Source organism: Miscanthus floridulus, chromosome 14 (assembly GCF_019320115.1).
Source record: "Miscanthus floridulus cultivar M001 chromosome 14, ASM1932011v1, whole genome shotgun sequence".
NCBI classification, from domain to species: Eukaryota; Viridiplantae; Streptophyta; class Magnoliopsida; order Poales; family Poaceae; genus Miscanthus; species Miscanthus floridulus.
The window spans coordinates 95,146,638-95,160,009 of record NC_089593.1 but is presented as its reverse complement, the minus strand read 5'-3'; the positions used below and the strand labels follow the sequence as shown (position 1 = coordinate 95,160,009).

Below are 13,372 nucleotides of genomic sequence, written 5' to 3'. Positions count from 1 at the left end.
AACGACGGGGACCGGACCGACCCGCGGCCTGACAGCGCCCGGCACTGGACTCCGACACGGACACAAACAAACACTGGGAGCCGATAGCAATGCGACATGGCTTGCTACGTAGGAGTACCAGTACCACTGGTATACACATGCAGAGGTTAACATGACTGACTGAGCAAGGTGCATGGCCAAGCCAAGGTAGGTGCCGTATCAGGATCTCAAGTGTTCCCCTGCCTAACGATCAATGATAGCTGGCTGTTTCCTCTCCTGCGCTCTGGAACCTGGGACAGTGGGACTGGCCACTAATGATTATTCCAGGGAATAATTACCTTGTTGATTAATGTTGATGATGACAGTGCTAGATGAAAGTGATCTAAATTTCAGAGAAACCCAGGAAAGCAAAGCACCCCTGCTTTGCCAGGAAAGTGGAAAAATATATGGCATCCTGAGATGGAGACATTTTAATGTAAAATCTCGCGTACGGATACTTTCAGAGAATGGTTTCTAAATCCTGACAGGCGCAGCTGCGTCGCCCATAATGACAGCCAGGTTCCCCTTGCCCTCCGTTTCTTCCTCGTGCCGTTCCTTTCTTGGACCGTCTTCGTGGTGAACAAAGAACGGAGACCTGAGTGACTACAGCCTACAGGCTACAGGGAGAGGTGATCTTCCTCGAGGCTGCACTGATCAGGCTCAGGGCTCACCTGATAATTCATCTAGTACTTAGTATATTACTAGAGCTACCATATCAACATTGCACTAATTGTGGATAACTTCGACAGCACGGGATAACGAGTGGTATGCTCAGGTTACGCAGATCCAGTGATCCAAATGAGTAATAATATACGTAAGTACACATATATGGAATAATGAGCGTAGCAAAGACAGAGGACATGCATTAAAATGGATAATGTACAACAGAGTTAAAACCTGTTGCTCACAGAGGTCCCGTATACTATTAGGTTGGGGACCGACTGTACCACAGTGTCGATGGGGATGGCAAAGTTCACCCCGGATGAGATCCCAGATCCTGCAAAAAAAAAAAGAGGGAAGATTTGGCACGGTAATTCGGTGAAGTTCAGTATATCTTCTGGACCAGTATCTCGCACACGGAGATGATATCTTCCTATGATTAATGTAACCCAATTCAATTCGTGGGAACTTCCTTGGAGTTTTATTATGCTTACCGGACTACCAGAGACAGGGATCTCATGGCCAGCCAGTACACAGCATGCCACGCACACAGCTGAAGATCTACATCTATGTTTCTAGACGTACAACACTGCAGCTTGTTTTCTTAAATTGAGGGGCATAATGTTAATGTCGCATGGAATAGACCGTGTGGGCACAGAACCCCGAAGCCGTGAAGCGTGGGCTCTGTGGAGTTTCGCTTGACCGGAAATACACAGTAATGGGGAGGAAGTGCAGCAAGTAGTCGAATTAATAGCACCATCTTAGTATGACTATGACCTATGATTTCACACAGAAAATCAAGGTTCCCCACAAACCAAGGCAAAATGGAGACTAGATCAGCCAATCCAATATGGTCCATGGGTCTTGACCATGGGGTAATAGCAACTTTGCCTGCTGCTTAGGGAATACAATCGAAATCTGAATTGATTTTTCAATCTATCATTCCGTTAACCGTTCCTTTTTTGTCATACTGGAGCCAGGGCTTAACAGGACTAAAAAGGGCACAAAATTACAAGGCAGCTATTACAACCATAGTCTTTTATACACCAAAAATTATGTTTCATTTCTTCCCAAATGCGTGTTTTCCCCCATGGCCAAGAAAAAAAGGTTTCCTCAATGATTAAAGTATACTTTGTTGAGATGTGCATAACGTGTGCTATGCGCTGACAACTGATAAAATGGTAAAGCAGCTCTCGCAAATAGCATAGAATGGACTGATAGCATGTCATGAGACATCTATGATTTCATCTGAGGAAACACAAATTGCTGAACACATGAGAGAAGCTTTACTTACCTTTACGTGTGAATGTAGCTGTATTAACACCAATTACATGGCCATAAGAGTCAATAAGTGGACCTCCTGAGTTACCTGGAAGTAAGAAAAATTGTAAATAACTAAATATGGAATGCAATGGAACTTATATGCATGCTAGACATTCATATTCAGCTAACGCATGTTAAGCACCAAGACTTGAGAAGGTGAGAAAAGAAGAGGGATAAATGCAAAGTGGGAGGCATTACTGCTAGCAGAACAGTCAATAGATCTGTAGTAGTAGACAAAACGCAGTTTATGATCATTGGACATCTATCTGAACTACCAGACAAAATACAGTTTCTGATACACTTCAAAAAAGACGCAGAGTCTCATCAAACTGTTCATGCTGACTAGGAAATACCAAATCTCTCTCCGAATGGTGGTAGTCAGACTAACGACCATGCATTCTTCACACAATGACACAGGCCAGTACATTGTAAACCATGCAGATAGCACTAAAACTAATATTGGATTATACAACTAAGAGAAAGAACTTATTTTGCAAAATGGTGAGAGTTAGTGTAAAATAAAACCACTAGCCAACAGCAAAAGATAACTGTTATAGTTACAATGATGTACTTACAGTCAGCTTATCTAGTAAAATAACTACAGTGTCAGGCCTAGTTATGCCATATTGCCAAGAAAGAATCCAATGCACTCTTTATTCTATCAGATGAAAGGAGAGACCCAGGTTCCCCTAGTATTCTAATTCATGCCTAGTAGACTCCAAGTTGGGCCAAATCTAATTCATCCAAAAGGCCCAAAGAGGCTTGACTCTAAGCAATGAGCAACGCACCAACAAATTATGCCATCTGTTGTCCATCCTTACTGCTCATAAGAAAAGCAGTTTTGTACCCTTCTTAATCCCTATGTTTTCCTAGCAACAAAATCAATGCACGACCGCAAATTATAAAAGCCTTAACCATTCACAGGACGACGACGGCGACAACAACAACAACAAAGCCTTTAAGTCCTAGACAAGTTGGGGTAGGCTAGAGTTAAAACCCAGCAGAAGCAATCAAGGTTTAGGCACGTGAATAGTTGTCTTCCAAGCACTCCTATCTAAGGCTAAGTCTTCGAGTATATTCATCCTTTCAAGTCTCCTTTTATTGCCTCTACCCAAGTCAACTTCGGTCTTCCTCTGCCTCTCTTCACGTTACTATCCTGGCTTAGAATTCCACTACGCACCGGTGCCTCTAGAGGTCTCCGTTGGACATGTCCAAACCATCTCAACCAGTGTTGGACAAGCTTTTCTTTAACTGGTGCTACCCCTAATCTATCACGTATATTATCGTTCCGAACTCGATCCCTTCTTGTATGACCGCAAATCCAATGCAACATACGTATTTTCGCGACACTTATCTGTTGAACATATCGTCTTTTCGTAGGCCAACATTATGCACCATACAACATAACAGGTCTAATCGCCGTCCTATAAAACTTGCCTTTTAGCTTCTGTGGTACCCTTTTGTCACATAGGACACCAGATGTTTGCCGCCACTTCATCCACCCTGCTTTGATTCTATGGCTAACATCTTCATCAATATCCCCGTCTCTCTGTAGCATTGATCCTAAATATCGAAAGGTATCCTTCCTAGACACTACTTGACCTTTCAAACTAATATTTTCCTCCTCCCGAGTAGTAGTGCCGAAGTCACATCTCATATACTCAGTTTTAGTTCTACTGAGTCTAAAACCTTTGGACTCCAAAGTCTCCCGCCATAACTCCAGTTTCTGATTCACTCCTGTCCCGCTTTCATCAACTAGCACTACATCGTCCGCCAAAAGCATACACCAAGGGATGTCCCCTTGTATGTCCTTTGTGATCTCATCCATCACTAAGGCAAACAAATAAGGGCTCAAAGCTGACCCTTGATGTAGTCCTATCCTAATCGGGAAGTCATCCGTGTCTCCATTACTTGTTCGAACTCTAGTCACAACATTGTTGTACATGTCCTTAATGAGCTCGACGTACTTCGTTGGGACTTTATGTTTGTCAAAAGCCCACCACATAACATTCCTTGGTATTTTATCATAAGCCTTCTCCAAGTCAATAAAAACCATGTGTAGGTCCTTTTTCTTCTCCCTATACATTAACCATTCACAGGAACAAAGGAAAAAACAAAAAACAAATGCATATGGCCAAAACATTTCATCTGAGAATCATGAGCACACTTGGATAACCTAAATTTCTTTCGGGAAAGGATGACATTCGTGATTAAAGAATATAATACAACTCAAGGGAGCTGAAGTGAAACAAACGAATGAAATGCTGTCTTCATCAAATTCAACAATTACCATCATTTACCAAAAATCAGTTTGTGAACTTGATTTTTTTTTTTTAGAAAAGATGATTGGATACTGGGGATGGTATTAAGTCCATACATCATACAAAATGAAGAAAGACATTACCAGCATTTATAGAAGCATCTGTCTGTATAGCCCCACGGATCGCTCTCCCATTGGGAGATGGTATCTCCCTCCCCAATCCACTAATAACCTACAAGAAACTTTAGTGATCACGCATCAGAGTACTCTAGATTGGACATACAAGGGTGTGTAACAGTAATATTATCCATAATTACACAATGCATTCACATTGGACAGATGGACTCCTGAGAATTTCAGAAGTGCACTCAACAAAAACTTTGAGCAACTTCTTAAGGAAGCATTACCCCAGTAGTTAGAGTGTGTTCATATCCATAAGGGTTCCCAACGGCAAAGCAGCTTTGCCCAACTCGCAAACCCCGTGATGTGCCAATCAGAGCAGGCCTCAGCTGACCACTGTCAGCATCTATCTGCAGAAGTAATCTTGAATTCAAAAGTCACAACTCTGAACCAATTTGACATCACTGAAACTTCAGCCACAAATGATGAAATTCCAAACCTTCAGAACCGCAAGATCATATGCTGGATCACACCCTATTAGCCTCCCTTCTTTTGAGTAACTTTTGCCACTAGAATCCTCCAAAAACACCTACAGAAACCATCAAGAAATGGTTGAAGGGAGTAAACAAGCAGATAAATCATCATTAGTGTGTACTTAGTACTCAATAGTGCAAGATACCAGTAACCAACCTTACAGCGATGAGATGTGGATCCGTCTCCAGCTAATTTTGCAACCACGTGGTAATTTGTCACCTGATGTGCCAATGTAAACACTGAGATTTTGAAATTCGAAACAACAAATTACATGGCTCAGAGGACTCTTAAATTCACAAATATATATTTCAAAGCGCCAAGGTAATTATACTACCAAGCACTGCAACATAACAGGATACAAACGAACACAATTATATAAAATGCCTGAAAATCTATTGAATTTACTGACTGTATCAGGTGGCACATACCAAAGTTATAGCCGAAATGGGAACCACGCTAGGTCATGATCTGGGTAATTTTAGATAAGCAGTGAAGCACTACAAGGACACTAGCATCAATAACCACATTTAGTGAATAGACTGCAACAGACTTGTCAAAACCACAGTAACTTGAGGCCTTGAGCAAAAATGCTCAGATCAGTGCTGCGAGCACGACGCAAAACTGATAGCTGTCACTGACGACATCGGGATATAGAAATCAACATCTACTTGTATCAACAAGCAGCGTAATAAACTAACCCAAACCGCAGTAATTCCACCTCTAGATTTCCTAGTTAATTCTAACAGGACGGGAAACAGGAAGACGCTCACAATGTGGCCCGCGGAGTCCCACACGAATCCCGAGCCTGTCCCCTCCACCTTGGCGGCGCCGCCCTCCTCCTCGTCGTCCTCATCCTCCCCGCCACCTCTCCGCCCCTGCGGCCCCGCGACGACAAGGTCCTTGATGAACACAACCGACGGCGACGCCTCCTGCATACAGCCGCGCTCGCGCCGCGTCCGGCGTCGGGGGTTAGGGTAGGTAGGGCTCCGCGGCGGTGGGAATGGGGTGGTACCCGTACCTGGAACAAGCGGACGACGCGGGCCTCGTCGACGTCCTCGCCGTCGGGCTCGGCGCGGGCGGGGCGCGGGGTCGGGGCGGAGGCGGTCGCGGCGAGCAGGAGGACGGCTGAGGCGGCGGCGCGGCGGCTGGTGGACGCGACGGGTGGGGAAGAGGGAGGTGGCGGAGGGTTCCGGTGGGGAGGCGATGGGAGTAGGAGGCGAAGCAGCGGCCGGAGCGCCATTGCTGGGCGTGCGCGAACCACGAGCAGAGCAGGTGGCCCCGCTAGACTGGAAGCGCGCTATCTGATGACCGATGACGTGGCGATGGCGGAGCCCAGACCGATATTGCCTTATACGCCTTCCTCTTTGGAAACCGGATTTTTTTGAGACGTGGAGCTCATATCTTATGTAACAGTCGCGTCGTCTGTACAATACTAGTCCTTCGGGCGCGCCTATGCGCGCGGGCCACTGGCCACGGGCTGACCAATGGCGAGACTACAACGTCCTGGGCGCATCAGGGCTCTGATCAGACGACGCCTACGCCCGTCGGTCAACGCAACGAGAACCACCCATCATGACTTGGACGGCCAGCATTCCATTTGCTATCGTGAACATCCTCAGCGCGCGTGCTGGCCACAACAAATGTAAATTTTAAATGTATTGGAACCGAACTCAATGCCATCACTAGACGTACAAACACACGCAGTTCATATGAACACAAGTTACAATTCTCCGGTTCTTTATGTACGTCCAAATTTAAAATCATGCCCCCGCAACTAGCTCAAAGCAAAAGAACAAAGATACACAAGATGACATTACAAGAAAATTTTGGCCACCACCCACCATTGCATCTATGAGCGATCCATTGCCACTTTGGAGGCAATTGCCTACATGCCAATCGGCGTGACCACTCGAATCCAAACCTCCATGGTAAACACATGCAATTGGCGTTACCACTCGATTCCAAACCTCCATGGTAAAAAAAAAACAGTTAAGAAGCAGGTAATCGCACAAGATGCCGTCATTGTGATCTTGAAGCTCATGTATTTTACGTTTGTTCACCGTCCAAATTCGACTATGAATGGTTAGCTGAAAGAAGTGGTACAAGTCGGGGTATGGCCTTCGATACCTACAAAACAAGACATGGACCGCGTCCCAAAGGTGACCCAGTCCACAAGATAAAGGCGTGCACCATAAGACTATATAAAGATGTGATTTATTGTATAATACCAAATAAGATATTTTTCTTATAATCCTACCCCTCCAGAGTATATAAGGAGAGGCAGGGGTCCCCTAGACGATATATCGAATCTGGTACACAATCAATACAAAATAACAGAGCACAGGATGTAGGGTGTTACATCAAGCTAACGGCCTAAACCTGTATAAATCTTGTGTCTTGTGTCTCTGTTACCATCTGGTTCGTATCAAGCGCACCTCCATCGATTCATCTACTACCGTGGGTATACCCCTCGGTAGACTGCCGACCAGATTTCATCGACAACAACCCTAATTTTGTGAAGTTCCTAATCACCCAAACCCAAGCGTATTTTCAGTCCTTAGGAGGGCCTCCCCAATGCATTAAGCTGGAGTACTACCCTAACCTCCACACCCCTCCTACAACATCCATGTAACATCAAATTGTGACCTTGGGTGGCGTTTGGATGGAGATTGGGATATAGATACGGATAGGGATATACCACCCTCCAAAAGGTAATATTGTATCCTAGCTATTCATTCTTTACGCTTCATTTAATCTTAGCCGTTCATCCATTTTCCATCATGAGTACTTGTCTTCCATTAGACACTACGTACCCAAGAGATGACACTGAACTACGTAGTTCCGTCGAGCACATCCCAAGGGGGAACTCAAAAATCCACATTTCTCCATCAAGATCATAAATGAGAGAATAAAGCTTACAACATTCTCTTAAGTCATTTCTTGCATCACTTTATTACAGTAACAAAATATTACCTCAATTTATTATAACAACGGAATATAACAATGTTATCAGAGTTACAGAGGAAGCAAGATTAATTTAATGATATGATGGAGCATTAACATAGTAGACATTTTCATACAAGAGATGCTAGCAGATTTTATATCTTTTCTTATAAAATCCTTTAGTGAGGGTTATAAATAAACACTACGGTCGTAGCGGGAAATGAATCGTCTCTGAGCCCACCAGGAGGTTTCCACACACAAGGGTCAACTCTATGTATCATTCGATCACCTACAACAGGGGGAATAAAACCCTGAGTACTCGATTGTACTCAACAAGACTTACCCGACAGGAGAAAAACAAAAGACTCCAAGGATATGCAAGGCCTATTTGGCTTGTTGGTTATTGCATCTACAGAAGCATTACTAAATGCGCGTCCTTATATTAAATTTTATTAGCAGTCATCATTAGCTCATTAACTATCCATTCTATGTAAGCTCATATGCTACTTTCAAGCAGGTGGTGAGCAATCAGAACTATTTTGCCATCTTTCATATTTTAGTTCTTACTACGATGCTAGACCATAGCCAAGTCGTACCGTCTCACGGAAACAGCGATTCAGAAACAATGTATCATAGCTGGGTACTCCAAAACACACGCCCCGTTTGTACCTCGGACACAAACAAGCCAACCCATTTCACTCCTGTCACGGGGTCCAGGTCCCCGTCCAAACTTAGACTCCAAGCCCCCACACTTGAGACCTGGTCTTAATATGGTGCTTAGACCTTCCCCTTTCCCCGCCTCCAATCAGTCGGTCCGGAAAGAGTCGGAACCCACGATAACAGCGTAACGAGCCTTCCTGCTCCCATAAGCAAGTATGTGCTCAGGATAATAAGTCTATGACCTGACTACCATCCATAGCAATGGATGGTCCTCAATCGATACAGGCGGAACAAGTGCAATTCGAGCCTCGCTCGAATGCCTAACCAAGTCCAGATCCAAAGTACCATTCCGCCCGGTCTCCAATTATCATTCATATATATTCCATGTGACAGTAGCAATAATATCTTTTCTATCTCTCGCGAGTGACAGGTAATCACTCGACTTCTATCGGATTCTATAGCATAGCAATCTACACGATCCTGACATACTAGTAGGACTCATATATATATATATATATATATATATATATGCAAGTGGTTTTCATTCAACTCCTTAAAACTTAATGTACAAGCATAAGATAAAAGTGTAGAATAATAGAGATTATGCACCGGAGCTTGTCTAGGCAAGATGTAAACAAGGATTAGCATTCCATCACGGTGACACAATCATTAAGGCACCATCTTTTCCGCTACTCTAGATGACTTCGCAATCCATCGTTGTTCCTATTATGATATACATGGATGCAACGCAGAAAACGTAATTAATCAACGACAACCGTAACTCTTAAAATACATTGACGTATCTCAAGCTAATGAGCTAGCTCTAACGGCTAACGCACCAGGCTACGTGTCCATGTGGTCAAGTAAGGCGTCGTTTCCCGGAAAATATTTTAGTTCTACGATCCCAAGATGTTTCGGCATTTTATTGATTAAATGTATATAAATTTGAACTAGGGCTCATTTAGCTGCCTTAGCAAACTAATTATTATGGAGCTACAAAAATTACAATGAGCCTATAATAACACTAGGAACTTACTGTAAAATTTTTAGAATTAACACTAGCACTTCATTGATCATAAAAAATCCTACAAGTTCATATTTTAATAATATTAAAGCATATTAAAGTATTGAGAGCAACCTTGAAATATTTTAGAGTTATGTGAACCAAACACACTAATAGATAGATTATGATTTTAGGAACCTAACCAAATTAGTTTCATAATTTTTTTGGACTCCTAAATGATTTTATATTTAAATAACAAAATCAGCCTAGAATTTATTTTAGAAAATCTTTACTAATTCACTAGAGAAAGAAAAGGGCACCGCGGCCCACTCGGCCTAGGGCGGGGTGCGGCCGCGCGCGGCATCGCCAGCCTAGCAACAGCCCAAGGCGGGGAGCCCGCGCACGCTGGTAATCTTACAAAAAGGCCCCTAGATACTAGAAGAACTACACAACGCAATGTGTCCCTATTCCAATAGAGAGAGGATTTGCGCTCAGCACCCTACAAAGACTCATCTTTGCAACGGGCATGCCCCCGGGCGTGCGTGCGCGACGGCATGGCGCACCGATGGCATACGATGGTTATGCCGGCGAATGGCAGGGTTAGCCGGTGGCCGGAAGGGGTCGAATACCTAAACCTAAACAAAGGGGGACCCTAGAAGGTGGTTTGGCCACGACGGCAGGCGGAACAGCGCCGTTCACGGCGTTGGCACAGCTACTCCAGTAAGCTAGAGCGGTAGTAAGACAAACGGGGAGGCGTGGGAGCACCAATAGCTTACCACGGTTCTAGCCAAGGTGATGGTCAGGGCCGAGGAAGGCGAAGCCGCGCTGGCCACCTATGAGTGGGCGGTGCGGTGGCTCTCCGAGCACGGCACCTCCATGTCAGCACGTCGCTGACAGTGCCTTCGGTGGAACTAGCGCGTGCATGAGGATGAGAGGCCAAGGCAGGCTCATAGGAGCAAGTAATCGAATTGCTACCAAAGCATACTGGCTTACCCCCGACCGAGTTAAGGCACGGCGGTGGAGGCGACCGGTTGTGAGGAAAAACATGAAATTGGTCGGCAATGGAGCATGGCTGTGGCTCGGGGCAGGTGGCTCAGCTAGACAACTCTATGGCGGAGCTATAAGTGCGACGAATCAAGTTCTAATGAACTAAGGCTCCACCTTTTTCAGGCTGGGCTCACCACCAAGCCGATGGGCATGACGGGCACGCGGAAGGCGATGAGGGCCGACGGCTGCACTCTCCAAGTGCGCCAAGACCGGCAGCTCCTCTACATCCCGGCCCAGCTCGCGTCGTCCAACCATCGCTGGTACAACTAGTTTTACCTCCGCAACAACGACAGCGGACTTCCCCCTATACCAGGCGGGTCATGGAGAGCCAGCCGGAGAAGTGAAGGTATGGTGTTCTGGTGGTCGATCAGCCCAAGCTACAGCCGCTCCTAGAGAGGCTGGAGAGGCTACGCAGCCGCGGCCTTACGACGGCTGTGGTTGTGGTGGCCTTCCACCGCCGGAGGGTGCTACCGCTGATGGCTCAGTGGCGGCGCCTGTTCGACATGACACTGGATGAGCCGATCGAGGGCATCCGGATGTCCGCCGTCGCCCTCTCCAACAAGGAGATTCTACGTCGGGTGAGAGAGATGGTGGAGGGGCGGTTGAGGAGCGGTGGTTTGACCCCTATCGCGATGCGCCCATCGTGGGGGTACCTCTCTTTGGTAAGTCACGCGCCGCAGCGGCCCCTGAGGCCTCCTTGCTCCTTGCATTTTCCTATTCCCTTATTGGCATTCGTTGTTCTTGCAGGGGATGAGGGATGTGCGAGCCTCCCCGCTGCCCATTCCCAAGGACGTAGAGCGGCGGGCGGTGAACAGGGCGCATGCCAAGGCATAGAAGAAGCGGAAGGACGCCGAGGAGGCAAGGCGCAAGAGGAAGAACCTTGAGCACGAGGAGCTGGAGAAATGTCGCTGGCAGCAGAGGCACGATGGTCTCCCAGTGGAGCCGTCTCTATCACCATCGTTGTCGGATTCCTTGAGCGATGACAACGAGAGCGAGGTGGGGTAGGGTACCCTGGACTATCTCCCTGATGTTAGGGGGACGGTGCCCGGGGCATCGGCGAGCAGCCCGGCGTTTCCAGGAGGAGGAGGAGGAGAGGATGCCTCAGGGCCGACGATCGCCCGCCCTAGGGCCGAGGCCAACACGCCCGAGGCATGGGCATTAGGGAAGCATGCCGTCAGTCCGGTGGCCTCGACGGTAGAGGTGGAGCAGGCGGCGGAGGCAGTGACCCAACAGCCTCTATAGAGGGTCGAGGTGGCACTGGGGTCCGGCGAGGGCCGGCCGACACCGACGGACACGGGGGCCACGCCACCGCCACCGCCGCCGCTGTTGCAGAGGACGAGGGGCGTGGTGCAGAAGGTGTTGTGTCCCCGCTCAAGGTAAGTGTTTTGTTAGTGGAGTTTGCGGCATCTTCCGTTCGTTCTTCGATCGTATGCTGACCACATAAGTTTCTCATCTTCAACCAGAAGCGTCATGCGGAGGCGCCCGCCTTGGCGCCAGGTAAGGCGCTCAAGGTGAGCACCAGCTCCACCGCCCAATGGGTGGTGGAGGCGCAAGCCGCCATACAATGTGGCGTGGCGTCGGAGAGGGCCGACCCGAAGGAGCCGGTCGCCCAGGGAGAGGCTACAGAGGTGGCCACGGAGCAAGCGGAGGAGGAGGAGCCTATGCCCCACGAGGCCGAGGCCCATGAGTTAGATGAAACCGAGGCGCCCTCAGTCGCTGAGGCCACCGAGGCCGAAGCCAAGGCCCTTAGGACTTCTGAGGCTGAGGCGACGGAGGTCGGGGCATCTAGGACCACCGAGGCTGAGGTGGCAAAGGCTGGAGCCCCTGGGACCACCGAGGCTGAGGTGGCAGAGGCCGGCGTGGGCGCAGTGGAGCCGATGGCCTAGGAAACAGAGATGAAGGCGGCGTAAGCCTCAGTACCACCCTCGGTCCAAGGCCCACCGCCGTCGTGGGGGAGCGCCCGAGAAGTGGAGGTCCATTCGATCTCCTCTAACGATACTTCCTAGGGGAAGGAGGTGGCGGATGCCGAGGACTGCCGACCATATTTCGCCGACCTCTAGCGAGGGAAGCTTGGCCCTCGTGCGGGTACAACCTGAGCCCCGCGGGTGGGATCACCCGCGTGTCTTGTGGTGGAGCCAGGATGACCCTGAGGGCGAGCCCCTATTCGCCCTCGAGGACGCGGCCGAGGGGGGTCATTGGGACTCCTTCGAGCAGTATCGTCGTCTAGCGAAGCGGTCGCTGCGGACAGCGTTGTTCGTCATGGCCAACAATCTGCCCGACGTTGCCCAGGTACGCGCCTTCTTTTCTCGTGCGGTGTTGTCTTTTTCCCGAGTTTTTCACGCAGTACTTGACCTCTGTTCTGCCTATCTAGGAGCTCGAGGCTCGGTCCCATGGGAAGTCGTTGTTCCTCCGGTGGGAGAGGGACGTCTAGGACCAGCTCCGGCGGCAGAAGGACTTGCTCGCCAATGCCAATGAGCTTCTGTCGACGTGGAGCACGGAGGTGGAGGACCTCCGCCTTTGTTGTGCCGATGCAAAGGCTGAGGCGGCCATGGCTCGGGAGCAGGCCACCCCTTTGGCAGCGCGGATCGAGGAGCTAGAGGAGGAGCTGACCCGGGTGGCTGGCGAGCGGGATACCTTTAGGTCCTGGGCCAAAGAAGCGGCGGCCTCTACCAAGGTCATCGCTGGGTAGCTGGGGGCGGAGCAGGGCGCGCACCTGCTGACGAAAGGTGCCCTGGTCGAGGCCCTCAAGGTGGCCGAGGCCTTCTGGGTCGAGCCCTTAGCCTAGAAGGAAAAGGCCGAGGGTG

At 48.4% G+C, this 13,372-nt stretch overlaps 2 protein-coding genes across 2 annotated transcripts; one reads left to right on the top strand and one right to left on the bottom strand.

Annotated features, from left to right (window-relative positions):
* Positions 1 to 771: 771 nt before the first annotated feature.
* Positions 772 to 6,250, bottom strand: LOC136504521 (protease Do-like 5, chloroplastic). The gene is made up of 8 exons (XM_066499455.1): positions 5,934 to 6,250; positions 5,686 to 5,844; positions 5,072 to 5,134; positions 4,881 to 4,970; positions 4,669 to 4,791; positions 4,406 to 4,493; positions 1,973 to 2,047; positions 772 to 1,015 (listed from the first exon to the last, which is right to left on the bottom strand). The coding sequence occupies exons 1-8, from the start codon at positions 6,153 to 6,155 to the stop codon at positions 909 to 911; spliced, it is 927 nt and encodes a 308-aa protein (XP_066355552.1). The 5' UTR covers positions 6,156 to 6,250; the 3' UTR covers positions 772 to 908.
* A 5,469-nt stretch (positions 6,251 to 11,719) lies between these two features.
* LOC136504048 (uncharacterized) lies at positions 11,720 to 12,454 on the top strand. Its single transcript, XM_066498931.1, has 2 exons — positions 11,720 to 11,944; positions 12,032 to 12,454. Exons 1-2 carry the CDS (start codon positions 11,720 to 11,722, stop codon positions 12,452 to 12,454), a joined length of 648 nt encoding a protein of 215 aa, XP_066355028.1.
* The last annotated feature ends 918 nt before the right edge of the window (positions 12,455 to 13,372 follow it).